General features: G+C 36.3%; 2 protein-coding genes and 1 non-coding gene across 3 annotated transcripts; 1 reads left to right on the top strand and 2 right to left on the bottom strand.

Moving 5' to 3' along the window:
• Positions 1-893: 893 nt before the first annotated feature.
• On the top strand, positions 894-10,142 carry LOC132644613 (uncharacterized). Its single transcript, XM_060361215.1, has 5 exons — positions 894-1,073; positions 6,497-7,556; positions 7,805-7,976; positions 8,137-8,314; positions 10,041-10,142. Exons 1-5 carry the CDS (start codon positions 894-896, stop codon positions 10,140-10,142), a joined length of 1,692 nt encoding a protein of 563 aa, XP_060217198.1.
• On the bottom strand, positions 4,692-12,789 carry LOC132598751 (uncharacterized). Its single transcript, XM_060311820.1, has 2 exons — positions 10,806-12,789; positions 4,692-5,025 (listed from the first exon to the last, which is right to left on the bottom strand). Exon 1 carries the CDS (start codon positions 12,587-12,589, stop codon positions 10,865-10,867), a length of 1,725 nt encoding a protein of 574 aa, XP_060167803.1. The 5' UTR covers positions 12,590-12,789; the 3' UTR covers positions 4,692-5,025; positions 10,806-10,864.
• On the bottom strand, positions 10,041-10,192 carry LOC132600901 (U4 spliceosomal RNA). The gene has a single exon (XR_009567365.1). It is a non-coding gene; the product is annotated as a U4 spliceosomal RNA (small nuclear RNA).
• Positions 12,790-20,633: the final 7,844 nt, after the last annotated feature.

The raw sequence follows: 20,633 nt of genomic DNA, 5'->3' as shown, positions 1-20,633 counted from the left end.
ATGGGTGTTTAATGAAGAATTGGTCTTTGTTATTTATAGAATAGGGTGGATAAAAAGTAATCAATCTAGCCAAAGCTGGTGCCATAAAAAATTGTGTAGTGTGGTGAGCACAAGGCAGTTTTTGCTTTATTGCTGCTAGAATCCTGCATTTATTCACCCCCTCCATATCCCTAAATTTGTACAATATATGTGCTCTTTCATCGGTTCCCATGGAGTATTATGTACTGTCAACTCCAAAAATATTGGTGTGTAATTTCTTCAAAGAAAATGTATCAATCTTACTATTTTCTGTTCTTTCCACAGAGGGATTTCAGAAATGGATATGTCCTCTATTAACATGGTCAATGCATCTTGGAATGCTTTTACTATTTAACTATAGAGCCTTTACTACAACGTATTCAATTGAATTTTCATAATGTAGTTGGTTCTGTTTCAGATATGTGAAAATAGAAAAACGCTGGTAATTATTTTCCTTATATAAAAAGGTATGTACAAATGAAAAAATCCAATAATAATACAAAGGCCTTGTTCCAAAGATCAGATTTCAGTACACATTATTTCAGTTCATATCTAATTCTTCTTATAGCACCACTAGTAAGTGACAATATGGCAGCATTCCGTAGTGTAACTGGCCATCATGAATCGTACATAGAATTTTACACAAACAGCGTTGGCTTGTGTCAATATTTGCGTTGGTACACTAATTTGGGTTTGAGGCTTCGGAGTTTTAATAAGGTGTTACATTCATCCATAAACTAATGTTTACTTTGCATGATTTTTCAAACAGTATATACATATATAACTCGAGAAACTGTGTCGGATCACACCACTTAAAGTCATAGTATGTCTCAGCCGCCTTGCTAATGCACTAGAAATTAAACGGCCACTTAAATATGGATTGCTGCATCAAACAGCACCATGCAATCTTCTATTTGACACTAAAAAATACAAGGGAGTGTGTCTTCCACAAGAGAAGTGATGAGATTAGGGCATTAGAGTATTCCAGGAAGTGTGCCATCCACGAAAAGGCAAAGAGTTTTGCTTTAACAACCAAAGATAAGTGCTTTGCGTTGGTCAGCATATATTGGCATTAAGCCAAGCTTTAAGAAAATTAGCTAGTCTCTAGTTTCTTTTAAGCAATTTATTAATATTGATATACACATTCTAGTTGGTGCTGAAATTGAGATCACTAAATGATGTAAAAATTATTTTCTTCACTTCAAACTAGATTTGAACTATTTAAAATGTACGGAATTATTTTTGACATTCTACTTAGTGGTAAAAAATTGAAATTAGTAGGTGATGAGATCTTAGAAAAATATTACGTTAATATTGAATGTTTCCTAAAACATTACATAAATTTTAATGAATGGTAGAGATGCAAGTAAGATGGCTCAAACACCACAAGTTCAAGATGAAAACATATATGAAATGAATTGTATAAACTAAAACCACTTATTAAACCAAGAACTCATAGATTCTATTAATCTTATCTTCTTCTTTTTTTCTCAACCATACCTGTAAAACATGTTGCTTCCAGTATTGTGACATACTCCATCCGTTCCCTAATAAGTGATTTTTTAGGCGTTTTATTTTTTTTCAAAATAAGTGATGTTTTAGAATTTCAAGAATACTTTGGGCGGATTCTTTCAAAATTGCCCTTATTTAAATAATCAAAATTCATTAACTACCTTTTCTTTTTCTAGGCATTAATTATGTAAGCACAATTTGATTAGGGATAAGTTAGTAAAAACGCTCCTAATTTTTTAGGAGTGAGCAATTTTTAAGGAGTGTGCATGAGCTAAAAGAACCACTTATTATGGAACGGAGGGAGTATTTAAAACCCAAGTCAACAGTTTTCCTTTGTGCAAAACAAGACTCGGGAAAAATTCTCTACTTATCTAACTCAAAAACACATATAGCTCAAAAGGATGAGGTGGAAAAATGGTGTATATTTGGAGTAAATTTCCTAAAAGGCCAACCATGTATTAAGAATTCCCTATCAATATCATATTTTTTTTAGGACTAGAATATCACTCAACTTTCATTATTTTTCTCAGAGTATACTAAACACACAAAACTCTCCTTCTTTCCTAGTTGGCATGCCATGTCATATAAAATTTTAATTTTTAATACTATTAAATTTATTTAACTCATCTAATCCATTTAACTCAACCTAAACCCATTTTACCCAACCAACACATATATATCTTAATGCATTTAACCGATCAAACAAGTCCGTAACTTTTACTGTTGAATCTGTTGATTGACCCTTTCCTATGGCAAAGAGAGGAAGGCATTTTAAAAGAAAAGTCATGAAGGATTATGCATTTGTTGTGCAGAAGAAGAATAGAAACTCTAGTAAAATATAGCGATTTTGTATAGTGTCTTTTGTTAGTTATGCGAAACTGTTTAACCACATATGTGTCTTCTTTTGGTAAATTCTCACGGTCATTTTATCGTCTGCATCACGTTACTGGACATACATTGTCACAAGCTTCTTTGAAGTATTATTGCTACAATTTATTATTTTGAAGATCGGAACTAGTCTAATTGTCTCCTCAATAGAGTAAAAACACCAAATATTTATATGGAGAGAAAATATTGTCCTGCTAATTAAATTTGGTAATATGAGCCATTAACTTCAGTGAATAAAATCGGGTATAAAAACATTGAAATATGAACGACTGTTGTTATCTCCTTGTGGAATATGAACGATTTGAGTAAAAGTTACAGACTTGTTTGATGGATTAAATGAGTTAAGATATCAATTGGTTGGGTAAAATGGGTTTGAGTTGAGTTAAATGGATTGGATGAATAAAATAAATTTAATAGTATTAAAAAATTAAAATTTTATATGACACGGCATGCCAACTAAAATAGAATGAGGGTTTTGTGTGCTTAATATATTCTGAGAAAAATAGTGAAAGTTGGGTGATACTCTAATCTTAAAAGAAACAAAAGTGATATTGATAGAAAATTCTCAATATATGGGTAACCTTTTAGGAAATTTACTCTGTATATTTGGCAAGAGAGCTAGGCATTAGGAATCTCACTTGTTGTACTGGTATACTACATTTTTCGTTAAACGGATCAATGAATTAATTGAGGAAAATTCTTGACTTTACGGCTAGTACGGCCCCTAGTTCCCTCCTCCTTTTGATTTTTTGGAACCCGAGACAACTAGCTCAAGCTAATGAAAATGCAATTATAATTATTTTTTAAAATAGCGAGAGCGCGAAGGGGGAGGGGAATAACAGGTTTTGGTGCAGAGCAGGACAGCAGGTCACATTAGTGCGTGATGAATCTGTGAATAAGGAAACCTCTATTATTTTTGAAGAAAACTTTTATTTTGACTATTGTTTAATGCAAAGGTTTGGAGTTTTAGGCAAGTTCTCTGTTGCTCATTTATCATTCTTGGATACTTTTAATACCTCAATTGTGCTCGGAGACAATAAAATTCCCTTTTAGTTTTTGCGTTTGAAAGTTTATACACTTGTATATTCATGTAGGCCTAGAAGACTATATGAGGAAAATACAATCACTTTTGCATGAAAATTTTAGAGGGCAATTTGCACGATTGTCCTTATTCGGAGGTGGTCTTTAATTTTTGCTCTTTGCATAAAACTTCAGGGTTCCAGGTTCAAGCCCCCGCTCAATCAAAAATTTTAAAAAAATCGCAAGGCAGAGTTTGCCTGCAAAACTCTCTTAAGGCAGAGTTTCAAACTTTACCTTTTAAGATAGAGTTTAAATGCAAACTCTACCTTATCAGACAGAGTTTTGCCTTCAAACATAAGGCAAACCCTTCCTTAAGCCAGAGTTTTATCTTCAGGCTTAAGGGCAAAACTCTACCTTAAGGTAGAAGTTTGCATTAAGGCAAAGTTATTAAAAAAAAAAAAAATTACTCAACTGGAATTTTGCAAAACACTGCCTTAAGGCTTAACTTTTACCCAAATAGGCCTAATTTTGCTACGAAATTCTGCCTTGCGATTTTTTATTTTTTTTTACTGAACCGGAGTTCAAACCCCGAACCTCAAGATATTAGGCTGAAGACAAAAATTAAAGACCAGTGCCTTTGAAGGGAAATCCGCCCAAAAAAATGGATTTTAGAAAGTAATTTGGTTTACTAGCGGAAAAAATGATTTGTGAAATTTTAGAAAGTAACTGGTTACATTGTGGGAAAACAATTCAATAGACCGTATTTTTGTTTTGCAAGTACTAGTAGCGCTGCTAAGTGGACATGCAGCTCAACGCATATTGCTCTTGCATGGAGTATAATTTTTTTAAAATAAAAAAGGAGCTGCAGATACTGAACCATTTCGTCAAGTTCCTGAAAAATGGTTTCGCGTGTCACCAGAAACAAGTTTCTGCAAATATTAAAACTGTTGCATTGTGATAAATAAATGCTCATCATGCAAATTTCAGCAAAGACTTGACTACATTCACTGCACACTAAGTTCAGGTATCTTCGACATTAAGCTCAAATAAGGAAGGTCTGGGATTTTATTGTGGCAATGTTTTTCTACAAGTATAAAGGATATTGGTGTTATCCAACATAATAAAAAGGGCTTAACCTAAATTGCTGAATAATGCATGCTTTGGTGGTTTGGTAGTTTATCTTGATTCTATCGGACATACTTCTCTTTCCTTTTGTTTCTCTTTAAATTTTAAACCACCAAAGGGATGATGAATTATATCAATGGTAAGGCTAATAATATAAACACAGAAGGAGGATCTAAAGTCTTACCCTTTTAAGTATGAGATAAAAGACAACCTAAAAAGTAACAAGGATTCGAACTCCTGTATAAGTCATGGGAAAGAAAATCACTGAGAGCTTCGAATCCATCCTAAGGTAATAGTGATTGAATTTTGAAGTCAAAACGGTTGTGCTCGGAACCAGAAAAATCCCAGACTCGCGCGAAATATAATCACTGAATTATGTACTCTTCCTGAAAAAACCTCCCTCTTCAATCTTCAATATAGTACAGTATCTGATATCCGGTATTTATTGGCGGGTGTAGATTCCTGCCAGAAAGAGAAATTAAAATGCAAATTAGAGATAAATCCCCAGTGAATCATTTTGACAAGAGAACACTACACAGCTATTCATCCTTAATATCTAAAAGATCCTTACGTTAATATTGATGAATTAAAAGGTGTCCTGTATTATCATAGTATTATCATAGTCATTAATTCTAACAAAGAAACACTTAAAGGGTAATTTAGTTACTAAACATTTACAAAAGAACGAAAAAGAGTTATCATCAATATTTTGATGCAATAAGAGGTTGGTCTAATGAGATATCTCCCTTTCAGAAGCTATTAAGGTTATCACAAGCCAACTGACAAATTCACAGAAGTTATGACCTCAGCAGCATAAACATTTTCCTTGACAGCACACATAGAAGCACCACCCCCACCCCACCGCCCACCCCCCACCCCACCCAGGACCAGGGAAAACAAGATAACAAACAGCCTATACTTCCATTTTGCTGAACCGCAAAGGATATCCTTATTGTGCCACTTGGCATACACTACACCAAACATGAACATCAGAAGTGCATATTTAAATAACATGATTCAACCTGTTACAAAGTTTTTATTTGGTCCAAGGTGCAGAGTTAAGTAATGATATCATATTAATGAATCTCCCTCTTGGAAGCAGCTAATGAAAGATCCTTTTTGACAAGTCAGCTTTTCTGAATGATAATTCTTCATTAATATCTTTCATTGCATCTCTCTAGAAAGCTTCTTTTCATTCTTGGATTCTGAACTTTATGAGGGAATCACTATATATTATCCACACAAAAAAAAACACTTTTCAAAGCCTTGCAATTTGCAAACTAGCCATCACTTGCCAATACTTGGGGGCATGAAGATAATGGACTTCATTTTCCTTATAGAAGAAGTATCTCATCAAAAAAAAAAAAAAAAAAACTTATAGATGAGGTGAGGTATATTAACTATTCAAGTTTGTGTGAAATTTCAATTTGATGTGACGGATCGCACCACACTTGAAATATTAATTGTTCCAAGCAATTCAACTTTTTATAACTAGAATGTGATCTATAAATAATTAAGTTGTATCATCAGTTTCGTAAAGGTAATAGTTTGCATGTAACAGGAAAGAGGACAGAAAATCGATGCAAGAAAATCAACTGGTAAAGAAGGAGAAAAGTGTCTTGTAGCTGAAATTACTGTCCACTCGCACCAATCAAGTCATACAGAATTTAGAATTTTGAAGAGCAAATGTGAACTCGCCTAGCCTATCACGTTACATTTGGGCGAGAACTCCAAAATCTAAAGATAGTTCTATGGCTCCAAACCTATTTCTGATAATAAGATATAAAGTCGTCACCTTTTAAAGGAACTGGCTTAGTACATTGTGATTGTAAAGATTAGAGGATCTGATCAAACAAGGCATATAGCCCTGTCAACCAGTTCCCACTGTGTAATCCTTTCTAGTAAAAACATTGTGTGTTCGAATTTTGATCAGGTTTTCAGGAGAAAGAGGGACCATCTTCTAAAGCCTAAGTACTCTCCAATATCTGATAATATAAATGCACGTGTCAATTGGATAAAATGTTGTATATCCAGTGTGAAGTTCTCTGTTCTAATTAATGGAAGTCCTGAAGGTTTTTTTCAATCTAGCAGGGGTTTGAGGCAGGGAGATCCCCTGTCACCTTTCCTATTCTTATTAGCCATGGAGGGGCTAAATTACATGATCAGAAAAGCCAAAACTAATGAATGGATAAAAGGGATTGGAACCCAAACCAATAGGGGTGAAGACATGGAAATTACACACTTATTGTATGCTGATCACTCTTTGGTGTTTTGTGAGGCTAAGGTTGAACAAATCAGACACCTAAAGGCAATATTGACCATCTTTGAAGCCATCTCAGGCCTCCATGTTAACTGGAATAAGAGTTTCTTATATCCAGTGAATCAGGTGACTGATCTACAGTTTCTGGCAAGTAACTTGGGCTGTCAAACTGAGTCACTGCCCACAAAGTACTTGGGAATGCCTCTGGGTGCCAACCACAAGGCACAAGAGATATGGAATGATGTGTTAGAAAAGTGTGAAAAGAAATTGACAAGATGGAAGAGTCAATATTTATCTCTTGGGGGCAGACTGACTTGGATAAATTCAGTCTTGGATGCCTTACCTACTTACATGATGTTTTTGCTTCCTATTCCTAGGGGTATAGGGAAGAAGATTAACAAAGTAAGAAGGGAATATCTGTGGCATGGTAACAAAGACAAGAAAGGTTATAACTTAGTGGAGAGGGAGACTGTGACACTCAGCAAGCAACATGGTGGCATGGAGATTAAGAATCTCAGACTTCATAACCAGAGTCTACTCCAGAAGTTAGTCTCAAAAAAAAAAGAGTCTACTCCAGAAGTGGTTGTGGAGGTTTGCAAGGATGACAGATCTCTCTGGAAGAAATACATACCTCAAAAATATGGTTTGTTGAATCAGTGGACAACAAATGAAGTAAATGCTACTTATGGATGCAGTGTCTGGAAGACTATTAGAAGAATGTGGAATGAATGCAGTGAAAATTTGAGCATAAAGGTGGGGGATGGGACAAAAACTTCTTTCTGGGAAGATCACTAGATTGGGCATTGTAATCTCAGAACTTTATTCCAGGACCTACACATTCTCAGTCTCCAAAAAAATGACAAAATATCCCAAATGTGGACAGAATCACAGAACAAGGGTGGAATATTTTGTTAGAAGGGCACTAAATGATTAGGAAATAGGAAGTCTTAGATTTGCTTTTGGTACTTAATTCCTTGACAGGAACACCACTAATGTTCCAGATAAACCAGTTTGGAAACTATGCAGCAAAGAGAATTTCAATGTTAAAATCAGTTTATTGGGAGAAGAACAAGATTGTAAATCCATCTCTGGTTTGGCCATGGAAACTTATTTGGAAAGTTAAAATTCCATATAAGGTTTCTACTTTTGTTTGGTTAGTTTTGACTTTTGAGGAGGGCTTATCTAATATGACTTTTGAGGAGGGCTTATCTAACACAAGAGGCTCTACAAAGAAGAGGTCTTCAGATATGCTCAAGATGCCTACTTTGTGGGAAAGATGCAGAAACAAATGAGCATTTATTCCTACATTGTAGGATAACTGCACATCAGTGGCACATGTTTCTTTTGTATCCTAGGGATGAAGTGGGTGTCACCAAGATCAACTCTAGAATTGGAAGAAGAAAGGCAGAGGAAGATTGGTGGCAGGCCATTCCAGCTTGTATTTGGTGGTCAATTTGGAAGGAAAGAAACTCAAAACAATTTGAAGATAAAGTTAGTTCCCTTCAGATATTTAAAATGAAGTGTCTTAGTCTCTTTTATTTTTGGTGTAAACAAGATATAGTAGGGGGAAGTAGGTGATTGGGTAGATTTTCTAGGCAATGTGTAAATTGTAACTAGCATCATTACCTCCTGGCCACTGTTTTTTGTGGCTTTACCTGTAAAGTTTCAAATCAGCATTTTCATGCTAATACTTTTGGATGGAATACGAATGTTACCTTGTTCAAAGAAAACAAAACGCATGTGACGGAGATGGAAGAACAAATTTATAGAGAGTAATAGAGAACTTATGATACAACGAGAACAGACAATGAGCAGAGCATACAAGCCTTTACTTTGTTTAAGGCGCATTGACTATGACAGCTTACCCTTTTGTACGACAGGCCAGCCAGGAAATAGGAGGAATGAATTAAGCCATTAGGTTTTGGTGCTTTCATTGCTGAAATCTTCTAAGCTCTTACTTGAACCTAAACCGACCGAGATGTAGTCATGGGCATGTGAGAATCTACAGGGCTTCGTAGGACCGAACCCACATATGTGGCAAAATACAAGATCACTAGTGGGAAGGAGCGAATGCCAATCAAGATGAGGTAAGGCTAATTTTCCGCAAAATCTATATAAGTTGAGTGCATGAAGTCACTGGACCGAGCCAGAGCACTCAATCCTCTAGGGTGACCACTTTCGCCTTACCAAACTCTAGAAACTCCAAATGCAGGCCTAGACCTTTTTATTATTATTTACGGGACAAACTTTGGGATGGTAAGATCCAAGCATTCCTATAGCTATTTACTCGACTGCTAGATATCTCTAGAACACCCTTAACAAAGGTAAAAATAGTCAAATTTGAAAAAATAACTTCTTTCATATATAATTTTATTGGATTCAGGAGTGAAGAGCTTGCATCTAAATCTCAATTACATTTAAACCAAAGGTTTGATTCAAATTCCCACTTTTGAGAATTTTTTTATTTTATTTTATGACATGGGAACCCGCAGCCGCTACCCTTCGGGGTGCGCACAGGTTAAATCCAGCTCCTGTGCAATAGCTTGCAAACCACACAGGAGAGATAACCCGCACTAGGCAAGCCCCGTGCGATGAGCTCGACCCAGAAGGCAAATCCCCTGCTACCGTAGGCAGGGGGTTTCGAACCTAAGACCTCCACGATGAAAGCCCATGGTCAACCAACTAAGCCACCCTTGCGGGTACTTTTGAGAAATATTTAAAGAATACAACTTACTAATTGCTCGTGGTTTTGCATATTTTGCTTAGTAATACCTCATTATTTCAGTAAGTACACTGTCGAATCCCACATCAAACTCAGCTGTAAAATCTCTAGGGTTAAAGTTCCAAATTACTGGTACCCCGACATCAGTGAGATTTCATATCCAGTAATCAGAGCATCTCATCAAAAATGATTTTCTTTATATAGAATTTCACTAAAAAGAATCTCCATAGAATTTCTGAATAACCTAGCATTAATGTCTACTTTCCTCCTTCGCAACCTTCCTTTCATCATTGCAGCTGTACGTATCAGTTTCAAGTGCTCCTAAAGTCTGATGTACTTTTTTTTTTCTTTTCGATAAGGAAAAGTCTGATGTATATATGCAATAGCAGTCTGTAAAGGTGGATCTTCACCTCTTGAACAGATCAAGAATGGAAACTGATCATTGGGCAACCAGCTTTGATATTGTAACTTCATTTTTATTTAATTTCTTTTTAGGGCTTGACCCCAAAGGCAGCCCTTCCAAAAGTTCTCAACCGCCAGGGCAGAACCCAGGCCAAAGAGGGGGTTCTTTTGGAAATAGTTTTCAACCAGCACTAAACGTGCCTCGGTTAGTACCTCACTAGCTGTGCCGCCCCAAGAGCAAAGATTGATACCGTAACTTAAACATATGAAATAAAGCAAAAGTGGATGTCCAAAACTTGACAACTCAAGATATGAAATAAAGCAAAAGTGGATGTCCAAAACTTGACAACTCATGAGCGGTGAAAGTTCAATCCTATGTGCCACACACATGAGCAGTGAAAGTTCAATCCTAGGTGCCCCACACATGGAGACACCAAAAGGTAGTCTTGAGGAAAAACTGAATTTCAAAAGAGACCATTTAAATGCATGGAAAAGAAGTAGGATCCACAACCATCAAATCACATATGTCCCGACAAAGTACATACAGAATTTTAAGGCATCACAGCAACCACTTTGAATCAGAAATGAAATTTTCAGCCAGCGAGAAGCAGGACAAGAGCGGAACAAACAAACATTTCTTCTAAACAGAATAGGGAAAACAAAAGATTCACAGGAGTCACTACGTTAAATCCAGCACCGCATGTGATGTAACACCTCAGACAATAATCAAATAACTGTTGGGGCCTGGTAGTTTCTTCATATTTCATCTAAAATGAGTTTACAAATGATAAATAAAGCTCCCATAGATCAAGACAAGAACATTACAAGTTTATCAAAGGATATGATGAATCCTTTTACCTCTATAGTTCAGACTTCTTGCGAAGCACCGCTTACACAAAAAAGCATTAGCCCGAATGTCAGACATTTGATGATGCCCTGGATTCCACCGACCAATTTGTAGGTATGTTGGGATCAGGTGTTGGTTGAGGAAAAGTATTCTCATGCACATCTGACCCTGGCTCAGAGCATTTTTTCCTTCTGCTATACTTCAACAAAAAGCGGTCCTGCTGCGTATTGCAGCTTTCAGCCTGCACAGTATTATTTGCGCAAAACTCACCCTGAACAGTATTATCTCCGCCAGAACTCAAGGGGCCCAAGTTATGCTGTGAACCTTCTCGCTGAGAAGCTTGAAGCCCAGAAAAATCTCTACAGTCATCATCACCAAGATTGAGCTCCTCTGTCATAAGGTCAGATAAACCAACCCTTTCTTCGTACATTTTCCTCTTTAGTCTGCTCCGCTTGTATGTAAGTAACTCAGCTTTTGAACAAGCAGAATCAACACAAGACCCATGCTCATTCATTGTAACACAAGGTGGAGCCTCTGAACAAGTCTGGCAGACTTGTTCCTTCAACCTACGAGAGTACACCATAACACATGGCGATGTATCTGAACTAGCCTTGTCAACTTTTTCCTTCAACTTTGTGCGAGAGTAAACTGCAACACAAGGCGGGGTCTCTGAACTAGTCTGGCCAACTTTTTCTTTCAACCTAGTGCGAGAGTACACTATAACAGAAGGCGGTGCCTCAGAACTAGTCCGTACAACTTTTCCCTTATCCCTATTGCGAGAGTACACCTTAAGCCCTGTATCACCTGGATAATTAGAAACAGTCTGGCCTAAATCTAACAATTTACATGATACATTACTCGATTCCAAATTTTCAGGATCACCCACATAGCTGCTCGAGTTCACAGGGCATATGGTTTTTGAAATTCGCCGCGAGTTATTCATGGCACGATGCAATTGAAACGCGAATTCTGCATCATTTACAGCTTCAATCAAATTAGTATCATCATCTCTACTTATACTACTGCTTTTCAACAACCCCTTATTCTTATCTTTCTTGTTTACTAATTCCGATTCATTCTTAGCGACGACAGGCTTTCGCAAAGGAATTCGCAAAGTCGTATCCCTTGCTCTCAACGCTAGCACAACCGTCCTTTTGCCTTCAAAGTTAGCATCTTTTCCAATTCTTCCAAATGATTTAACATCAGTAGTAAAATTTAGTCTCTTTTTACAAACGCCAATTGATTTCCTAAAGAATCTTGGAACCCAACAATCTATACAAACAAAAGATCCCAACTTTACCCCTTCTTCACTATAACAAAAAGACCAAGGCTCAGAATTTCCATACCTAATAACACACTCCTTATGAAGACTTCTTTTACAGCTACAACACTTGAAACATTCATCATCATCCGTGTTCTTGAAACAATAAGGGCATGCTTGGCCAGTACTCACACGCCTGATGCACTTCTTGCAAAGAAGAACAATCCGCCAAACGCTGTCTAGGGTTTGAAGACGGTCATTAGGATCAGTATGGTTGATTCGGACATCACAGCCATGACAATCTGAGAAATTAGGCAAATCCCTAGTGACCCTTTTGCTTAATTGATCGAATAACGATGATGATGAGTTTGAATTTGAATTAGTGGAGTTAATTGGGATTAAATTTTTAGGGTTTCTTGGGGTGGTAGGTGGTGGTGGTGGACGTGGTGGTGGATGGCGGAAAGATTGTTTGTTTTCTTGAAGGAGATGATGAGGTGTCATATTTTGGTGGACATTATTAGGGTTTTGCGCCATTGTAAAAAAGGGTATTTTGACATTGTTTGGAATGGTGGGGGTTTCACATAAACCGGCTGGATGTTGTGATACATCATCCTTTAGACTTATGTTGGATATATGCTGGTTAGGCAAACAAAAACAAAAACAAAAAAGTGAGTGAATGGTGTATAAGGTAGTGTAAATTCTGATTAATTTTTGGGAGCGTTAAAGAGCAAACATTATAAGCTTTTTGCGGGGAAACTTGCAAGTATAGGGAGGCGAGTGTTGATCCTACCTTGTAATTATTCGGATTTTAACAGTTTAGCTGAACAGTCAATCATAATAATAGTTTTTGTGAACAGTCATGATGGTATAATGGGAGGAAATCTAGAATTTATATCTTATAAGTATTCGTATTATGACAGTTTCGGTGAACAGTCATGATGGTATAATGGGAGGAAATCTAGAATTTGTACCTTATAAGTATTCGTATTATAACAGTTTCGGTGAATAGACAATCTGAATGACAATTCCGGTGAACGGTCGTGACGGTATGATACGAGAAGACTCATTAGTTTCTAATCGAACATTTCCCTATTTCCTAATGTATCTCAAACACAAAGGAATATGAATTTGAAGATTTATGGTTGAATTAATGAGAATGCACACAAGAAAATATTTTCCCAATGCTTCATTCCTAATGCAGCTCAAGCACAATGAGATATGAATTTGAAGGTTTCTGATTTAATTAATGAGGATGTGCACGTTGGGAAAATACATATTATATATGTATTTTGATCTGGATGATGTTAACAGCATGTCTACCATATAGATTAATATTGTATTGTAATAAATCTAAAAATTATAAGGTGAAATTAGAGTACCATCTCAGCAAAGGAGATAGAGATGCTTAGTGATAGGAATAGAAGTGTTTCAAATATCCAATTGAGTTTATTGTTTTTTAGTTTCTCCTCTTCTTCTTCAAACTAGTTCAATGCCGCAACTGAAGTGATTATTCTTCCTCTTTTTGGTATGATGTTTATTAGATTCATGTTTTGGGATCGAATTCTTTTCCAGAAAGTCTGATAATCCAAATATAATTATGAGAAAAGATAAATGTAGTATGGAAAACGAATTCAATGTCAAAACTTAGCATTTAGGATTAAGAAAAAGACAAGCTGGTGGAAATAATTATATAGGTCGTTAATGAACTTTTAAAATGATAGTATAAAGTTGTCGAAGAAATAGAACTATCTAAAGAAAATTTATGACCAAATTTTAAACCGAGATCTAAAATTTACCAGAAGGTTTCTTATATATAAATTTACTACGCGATGGTCTAAAGTTGCATAAGAACTATAAAATATTTATGGCCAAGGTCTAAAGTTTTTCGGAAGGTTTTTCAAACAGATTCAAGATGGTGTCTAGTTTGATTTTTTTAAAATAGCTTATAAGTTAAAACTTAATAGACTCAACGGTCTAAAGTTGTTCGGAAGTAATAGAGTAATTTTTCTTTTCAAGCTGTGCAATGAATATACTCAGCAAAATTACTGTACTATATATAAGGGAGAATTTTCATTTTTTTGTTGTCCTCACGTGATTTTTTATCCTTTTTTACCCCTACTTGAAATTTTTATGACTTTATAAATTATCACACATTTTAGTAAATTTTAAGAACTTTTAGTACTTTTTTTATGCCACTAAAAGAGATGATGTCATGGAAAAATGTTATAGTGGCCCCACAAAGCGTATACATATTTGAGTTTTTTTATGTGAAAATATTATTAAACTTGTTTTAATATATCATTGTTAAATACTTTTAAAACTTATCAAAATGTAAGTAATAGCTCTTCCGTCTCAATTGTAAAATGAATTCTGAAGTATTAATGAATCAAATTTTCCGTGCGCGCACTTTTAACATAAAATTATCTAATAGATTACTATATTAAAAGAGGAACTATGAGATATCATTTATATATATTCTAAAAATGTTTGAAAAACATTTTATTTAAAGAAATCTAATTTGATCTCGATACAGTAATTATACTAGACAATTGTAAAAAATATATTTTTTACTTTTTTTTAGTACTAGTTTTAGCCGTGCGTTGCATATTCCAATAAATTAAGATCTTATACAAAAAGAACAACTATGTAAAATAGTTAAAACCTAAGTGGTGCCCATGCAACATTCATTTAAGTTACGACTAATATAATTACATTGACCCAAATACTGTGTTTGATGTATCTAATCTAATATCTCTTTACAACTATAATTAAATTAAATTGTGTTTAAAGTGAAAAAGATAAGATTTTTAAAATTCACAGTGTAAATAAAATAAGGTTAAAAACATAGTACTTAATGTTTTGTTTGATAAGCAGCAAAGTATCTAAAAAAGTTTTCCGTAATAAAAATAGCTGAAATTCTCGTTTTAATAAGGTATTCTCCTCATTTATTTACATTAGGACATTTTTCCGATAGTTTTCTCTTTTGTTTAACTAAAAATTTAGCATTTGAAGACAACTTAGAATTTCTAAAGAATATTTTCTTATTTATGATAGAATTTAGCATTGTATTTTTTACGTTTTATATATGTATACATATTAGAATTTAGGAATATTCTAATTTTCTTTCTATTACGTAGATCAATTGGCTAATGGTATCTTGTATCTTTATTTAAAGAATTATTAAAAGGTTTATATATGGTAGGATTTTTTTATTTCAATCAAAACACAACGTAACATGATCAAATATTTTTTCTTGAAACTTATTCTTTAAAATCTTGCAATTTTTTCCTAAAAATCCTAGTTATTAAATCAGGTGTCTTCAGGAAGTTGTACTTCGCATAATTATTATAATGTAGTTTGTTTAATTTTGATCACGATTTTCTTCTTTGGTACTATCACTTTTCTATATATAATAAGTGCCAAGGAGGGACGAACACAGCAGTCCCTCCTTGTACCCACTGCTTTTTAAATTGTATCCGCAGTGAATATTTGTACCAAAAGTTATATAACTTGCACATTTTATTCAATTATTTTTATATCTCACATAGACATATGTCATAATACTTAATATTTATTTCCTTCTCATATATAAACATATGCACTTCAAATTTAATTCTCCGACATATTTATTTCCTCCGTGCACTTTTACTTGTTCACTTTTGACTTTTCGTGTTGTAACTGAATATTTATTCTCTTTTCGTGTATAGACATATGCAGTTCAATTTTAATTCTTAAACACAAATTTATTTCCTCCATGCACTTTTACTTATTCACTTTTGGCTTTTTACATTCTTATTGAAAAAGTACCAAAATGTCACGTCCTTAGTCTTCAACTAAGCGCACGTGCGGCACTTGACAACTCGCTCACGTTCTTGCACAACTTGCTCACGATCTTGCTATGCCAAGTGAGCCTAGATTACTACACTCAAGATCGCTAAGGGAATAGTAGGTGAATAAGACAAGAGAAATTTGCTAGAAGGAAGCTTTTTATTAAAGAATACTTGATTGATTTTTTGCTTGATGGTTTACAAATAAATGACCTCCTATTTATACCACTCACCTAGGGACTAGTATGTAAATAATAATTATTATACAAGTCCCTACATATTTACCAATAAGCCCCTATTCTAGAAATCTCTACATAACTAGACTATTCTAAGGACTTTCTATGCAATTCCATAAGGTTCTAAGGTCTTCCATGAGAAATCTTCATATTTCTCTAGAACCTTCTTACATAAGCTGGCTTCTTTTCCATGTAAGCATCCACATAAGTTTCTTACATGGCAAAAATAGTTCTACATGGCGCCTAGGTGGCATGATGACGTGGCGGATCATCACACTCTCCCCCCACCTGATGTTGCGACGACCGCGGCGCACTGCTGTTGCTTAAACTCTCGACTCTTGTTTTTAAACTGCCACAAGTCTTCGTATCGCTCACATGTGGTCTGTTCTGGTGATTGCCCCTCCCAATGGACGAGGAAAATGGAGGTGGCTTATTGCTCTTGTTTCCGCCTGGTCTGATAGTCAATGATAGGCTTTAATCTCCCTATCATATGAGGCGGTGACGGTAATCGGTGCATGACTTAACCCTTTCCCGGTTCATGCTCTAACTCAATCTTGTGATCCAGCTCACGCTTAAAAGGCAAGTGCTTACGTAGTTCTTCGGAAATACCATCTTTTTTTTCTTCGAGCAAATTATCTATCCAAGGCGGTGGTCTCTCTTGGGTACCATTATCTTCCTCCAAACTTGTAATGGTTGCCATGAATATTGGTTCCTCTTTCTTGAGCCCCTTGACAAGTTGCATAGCTGAAACTTGTGTTTGGCCCTTTGCATGCAGCATAGTCACTGTAGGCACCATGCAAGCTCCTTCTCGCTCCAAGACCAAGAGACGTTTGAGGTAGGGGTCGATCATCGCATGACAATGTCTAAAGAATTCTTGCCCCAGAACAATGTCAAAAATATCCATAGTAGTAGCGGTAAAGTTTGTCGTACCTTTCCAATTTCCCAATTTAACACCAACACCATTGGCTACACCATGAGCATTTTCTGCCTTAGCATTCACGGTCTTGACGAGGGCGTTAATGGGAGCGAGCTTCAACTCTAGTCTCTTTGCTGCGGCCTCGGTCACAAAATTATGAGTCGCCCCAGTGTCTACCACTGCACGAGAGGGCTTGTTATTGATGGTGAGATCCACATACTGGTTTTTATTATTGTTGATTTGACTATCTTGCTTCGTGACAGCGCCACATAATCTAATCGTCCCCAATTGTGCCATTCCTGTACTCTGTCCTTGCGTCTGCTCGTGACTTTCACGCACCATGGCGCTAAGGCTCTTCAGGTCAGGGCAATTTTTGAAGTTGTGCGGCCCTCCGTATAAGTATCATGCCTTCTTCTCGTTCTGTGCCTTCTTTTCGGCATAGCCCTGACGGCCACTTGACTTCTTGCCGTCGAACTTGTTCGCACTTTGAGTCTTGGAGTACGGTTGTTGCGACTCCCTGCTCTCGCCACAGTCTCCCCCACCTTTGGCATTGCTACCCCTTGACTTATTTCCTTGTCTTTTGTCATGCTTGTCATTTCTGAAGTCCATCAAAGACTCGGCCTCCACTATGGCTTGGTCTATGTTTACAACTTGACGGCGTTGCAACTCCTTCTTAGCCCAATTTTGCAACCCGTCTATAAAGTGAAACAATAAGTCATCATTGGTGAGGTTGGGAATTTGAAGCATAAGGGTGGTAAACTCCTTGACATAGTCTCGTATGCTCCCCATTTACTTCAACTCCCTAAGTTTGCGCCTTGCCTCGTACAAGACATTACTTGGTAAGAACTGTCGCTTGAACTCATTCTTGAACTGATCCCACGTGCTAATTGTGCATATACCTCTCTCAGCATCGGCGACCTTTCTTCTCCACCATAGCATGGCAGTCTCTGTTAGGTACAACACAGCGGTATTGATCTTGGCCTCATCGTCCCTCACTTTGCCATGCCTAAAATAGTTCTCCAAGTGCCAAAGAAAGTTCTCCACCTCTTGTGCATCACGAACCCCTTTGAACACTGGTGGCTTTGGAGCCTCGATCTTGGCCTCCCTCGTCACGACAACATTGTTGGCTGCCTTGGTCACACCAACGTTGGCCTGCTCTTCAAGTGCCACTATTTTCGCCTTCATGGCATCGATAGTACTCAACGCCTCCATGAGTCTGCACTCTAAGGAGGTGATGGTTTGCTTTACCTCAATCTCAGCCTGCATGTGCCCTTCTAAGTCATTTCGGATGCTTTCAATCTCTTCAAGAGTATGCCCCTTAAGAACGCTAAGAGTGCCCTCCACCTTGCCCAAACGTTGTCCAAATATGTCGATGGCGTCCATACCCACGTTAACCTTCATAACCCACTCTTTACCGAGCGAGACGTCCTCGGACAGGACCTCCACGCCATCCTCGCTCGCCTCAGTGGTAGATGGTTCTTGGGATGTAAGCCCTTCATTTGGCACAACCTCTGGCGGCACCTCCTGGCTCTTGTTGGCGTCATTCCTCTTTCTGTTATGGCCCTTCTTGCCAACAACATCCTGGATGACGTTGGCTTGGGTTTTAGCAGCGTTGATTTCTCCGTCGTTTGCCATTCCCTCAGTCGTAACCTTCGCTCTGATACCACGTTGTCACGTCCTTAGTCTTCAACTAAGCGCACGTGCGGCACTTGACAACTCGCTCACGTTCTTGCACAACTTGCTCACGATCTTGCTATGCCAAGTCAGCCTAGATTACTACACTCAAGATCGCTAAGGGAATAGTAGGTGAATAAGATAAGAGAAATTTGCTAGAAGGAAGCTTTTTATTAAAGAAGACTTGATTGATTTTTTGCTTGATGGTTTACAAATGAATGACCTCCTATTTATACCACTCACATAGGGACTAGTATGTAAATAATAATTATTATACAAGTCCCTACATATTTACCAATAAGCCCCTATTCTAGAAATCTCTACACAACTAGACTATTCTAATGACTTTCTATGCAATTCCATAAGGTTCTAAGGTCTTCCATAAGAAATCTCCATATTTCTCTAGAACCTTCTTACATAAGCTAGCCTCCTTTCGATGTAAGCATCCACATAAACTTCTTACATGGAAAAAATAGCTCCACATGGCGCCTAGGTGGCATGATGACGTGGCGGATCATCACAAAAAGCTATATAACTTGTACACTTTATTCAATTATTTTTATATCCCACGTACACATATGTCATAATACTTAATATTTATTCCCTTCTCATGTATAGACGTATGCACTTCAAAATTAATTCTCCGATATATTTATTTCCTCCGTGCACTTTTACTTGTTCACTTTTAACTTTTCATGTTCTAGCTGAATATTTATTCTCTTCTCATGTGTAGACATATGCAGTTCAATTTTAATTCTCCTACACAAATTCCTCCATGCACTTTTACTTGTTTACTTTTGACTTTTTACATTCTTAACATATTTATTTCCTCCGTGCACTTTTACTTGTTCACTTTTGACTTTTCGTGTTCTAGCTGAATATTTATTCTCTTCTCATGTATTGACATATGCAGTTCAATTTTAATTCTCCTACACAAATTTATTTCCTCCATGCACTTTTACTTGTTCACTTTTGGCTTTTTACATTTCTATCTATATTATTTTTCTATATATAATAAGCGGCTTGGGGGGGACGAACACGGCTCCCTAAGCTTGTACCAACAGCTTCACGAATTGTACCCACATTAAATTCTTGTACCATGAGCTATATAATTTGTACACTTTATCCAACTATTTTTATATCCCATGTAAACATGTGTCATCGTACTTAATATTTATTCCCTTCTCATGTATAGACGTATGCACTTTAAATATTTATTTCCTCCATGCACTTTAATTTGTTCATTTTTGACTTTTCACATTCTTTGAGAATCAATAAATCCCACGTGGATATATGTCATAGTACTGAATATTTATTCTCTTCTCATATATACATTTGTGCATTTCTATTTTAATTCTCCGACACATTTATTTCTTCTGTGCACTTTTACTTGTTCATTTTGACTTTTCACGTTATTTAAGAATTAATAAATGAAGTACTCCTTCCGTCCCATATTACTTGGCCACGTTAATATACTTGACTTTTCACGTTCTTTAAGAATTAATAAAAATGAAGTACTTCCTTCTTTCATATTAACGTAGACATGTGTCATAGTACTTAATATTTAATGAACGGCTTTGGGGGGGGGGGGGGGGGGGGGGACGAACACGGCTCATAAGTGGCTTGGGGGTACGAACACAGCTGCCCAAGCTTGTACCAAAAGATTAACAAATTGTACACGCAATGAATGCTTGTACCATAAGCTATATAACTTGTACACTTTATCCAACTATTTTTTAATTCCACGTGGACATTTCTAATATGTCATAGTACTTAATATTTATTTCATAGACGTATGCATTTCAATTTTAATTCTCCGACACATTTATTTCCTCCGTGCACTTTTACTTGTTCACTCTTGACTTTTCGCGTTCTTAAAAAATATAATATGTGTGTGTCCAAATTACTTGTTCATTATAAAACCA

The sequence above is a fragment of the Lycium barbarum genome, chromosome 6 (genome assembly GCF_019175385.1).
Source record: "Lycium barbarum isolate Lr01 chromosome 6, ASM1917538v2, whole genome shotgun sequence".
Taxonomy (NCBI): domain Eukaryota; kingdom Viridiplantae; phylum Streptophyta; class Magnoliopsida; order Solanales; family Solanaceae; genus Lycium; species Lycium barbarum.
The sequence above is the reverse complement of the archived record's forward strand: the minus strand, read 5'-3'. Positions and strand labels throughout refer to the sequence as shown.

What these genes read in the sequence shown, in the direction of transcription:
- LOC132644613 (XM_060361215.1), top strand. Translation starts at nt 894, where the DNA reads ATGGATTGCTGCATCAAACAGCACCATGCAATCTTCTATTTGACACTA. An exon ending in AAGAATGTGGAATGAATGCA is followed by an intron (nt 7,557 to 7,804) that starts GTGAAAATTTGA and finishes ATTCCTTGACAG; the next exon opens with GAACACCACTAATGTTCCAG. An exon ending in AAGGTTTCTACTTTTGTTTG is followed by an intron (nt 7,977 to 8,136) that starts GTTAGTTTTGAC and finishes CCTACATTGTAG; the next exon opens with GATAACTGCACATCAGTGGC.
- LOC132598751 (XM_060311820.1), bottom strand. Translation starts at nt 12,589, where the DNA reads ATGGCGCAAAACCCTAATAATGTCCACCAAAATATGACACCTCATCAT.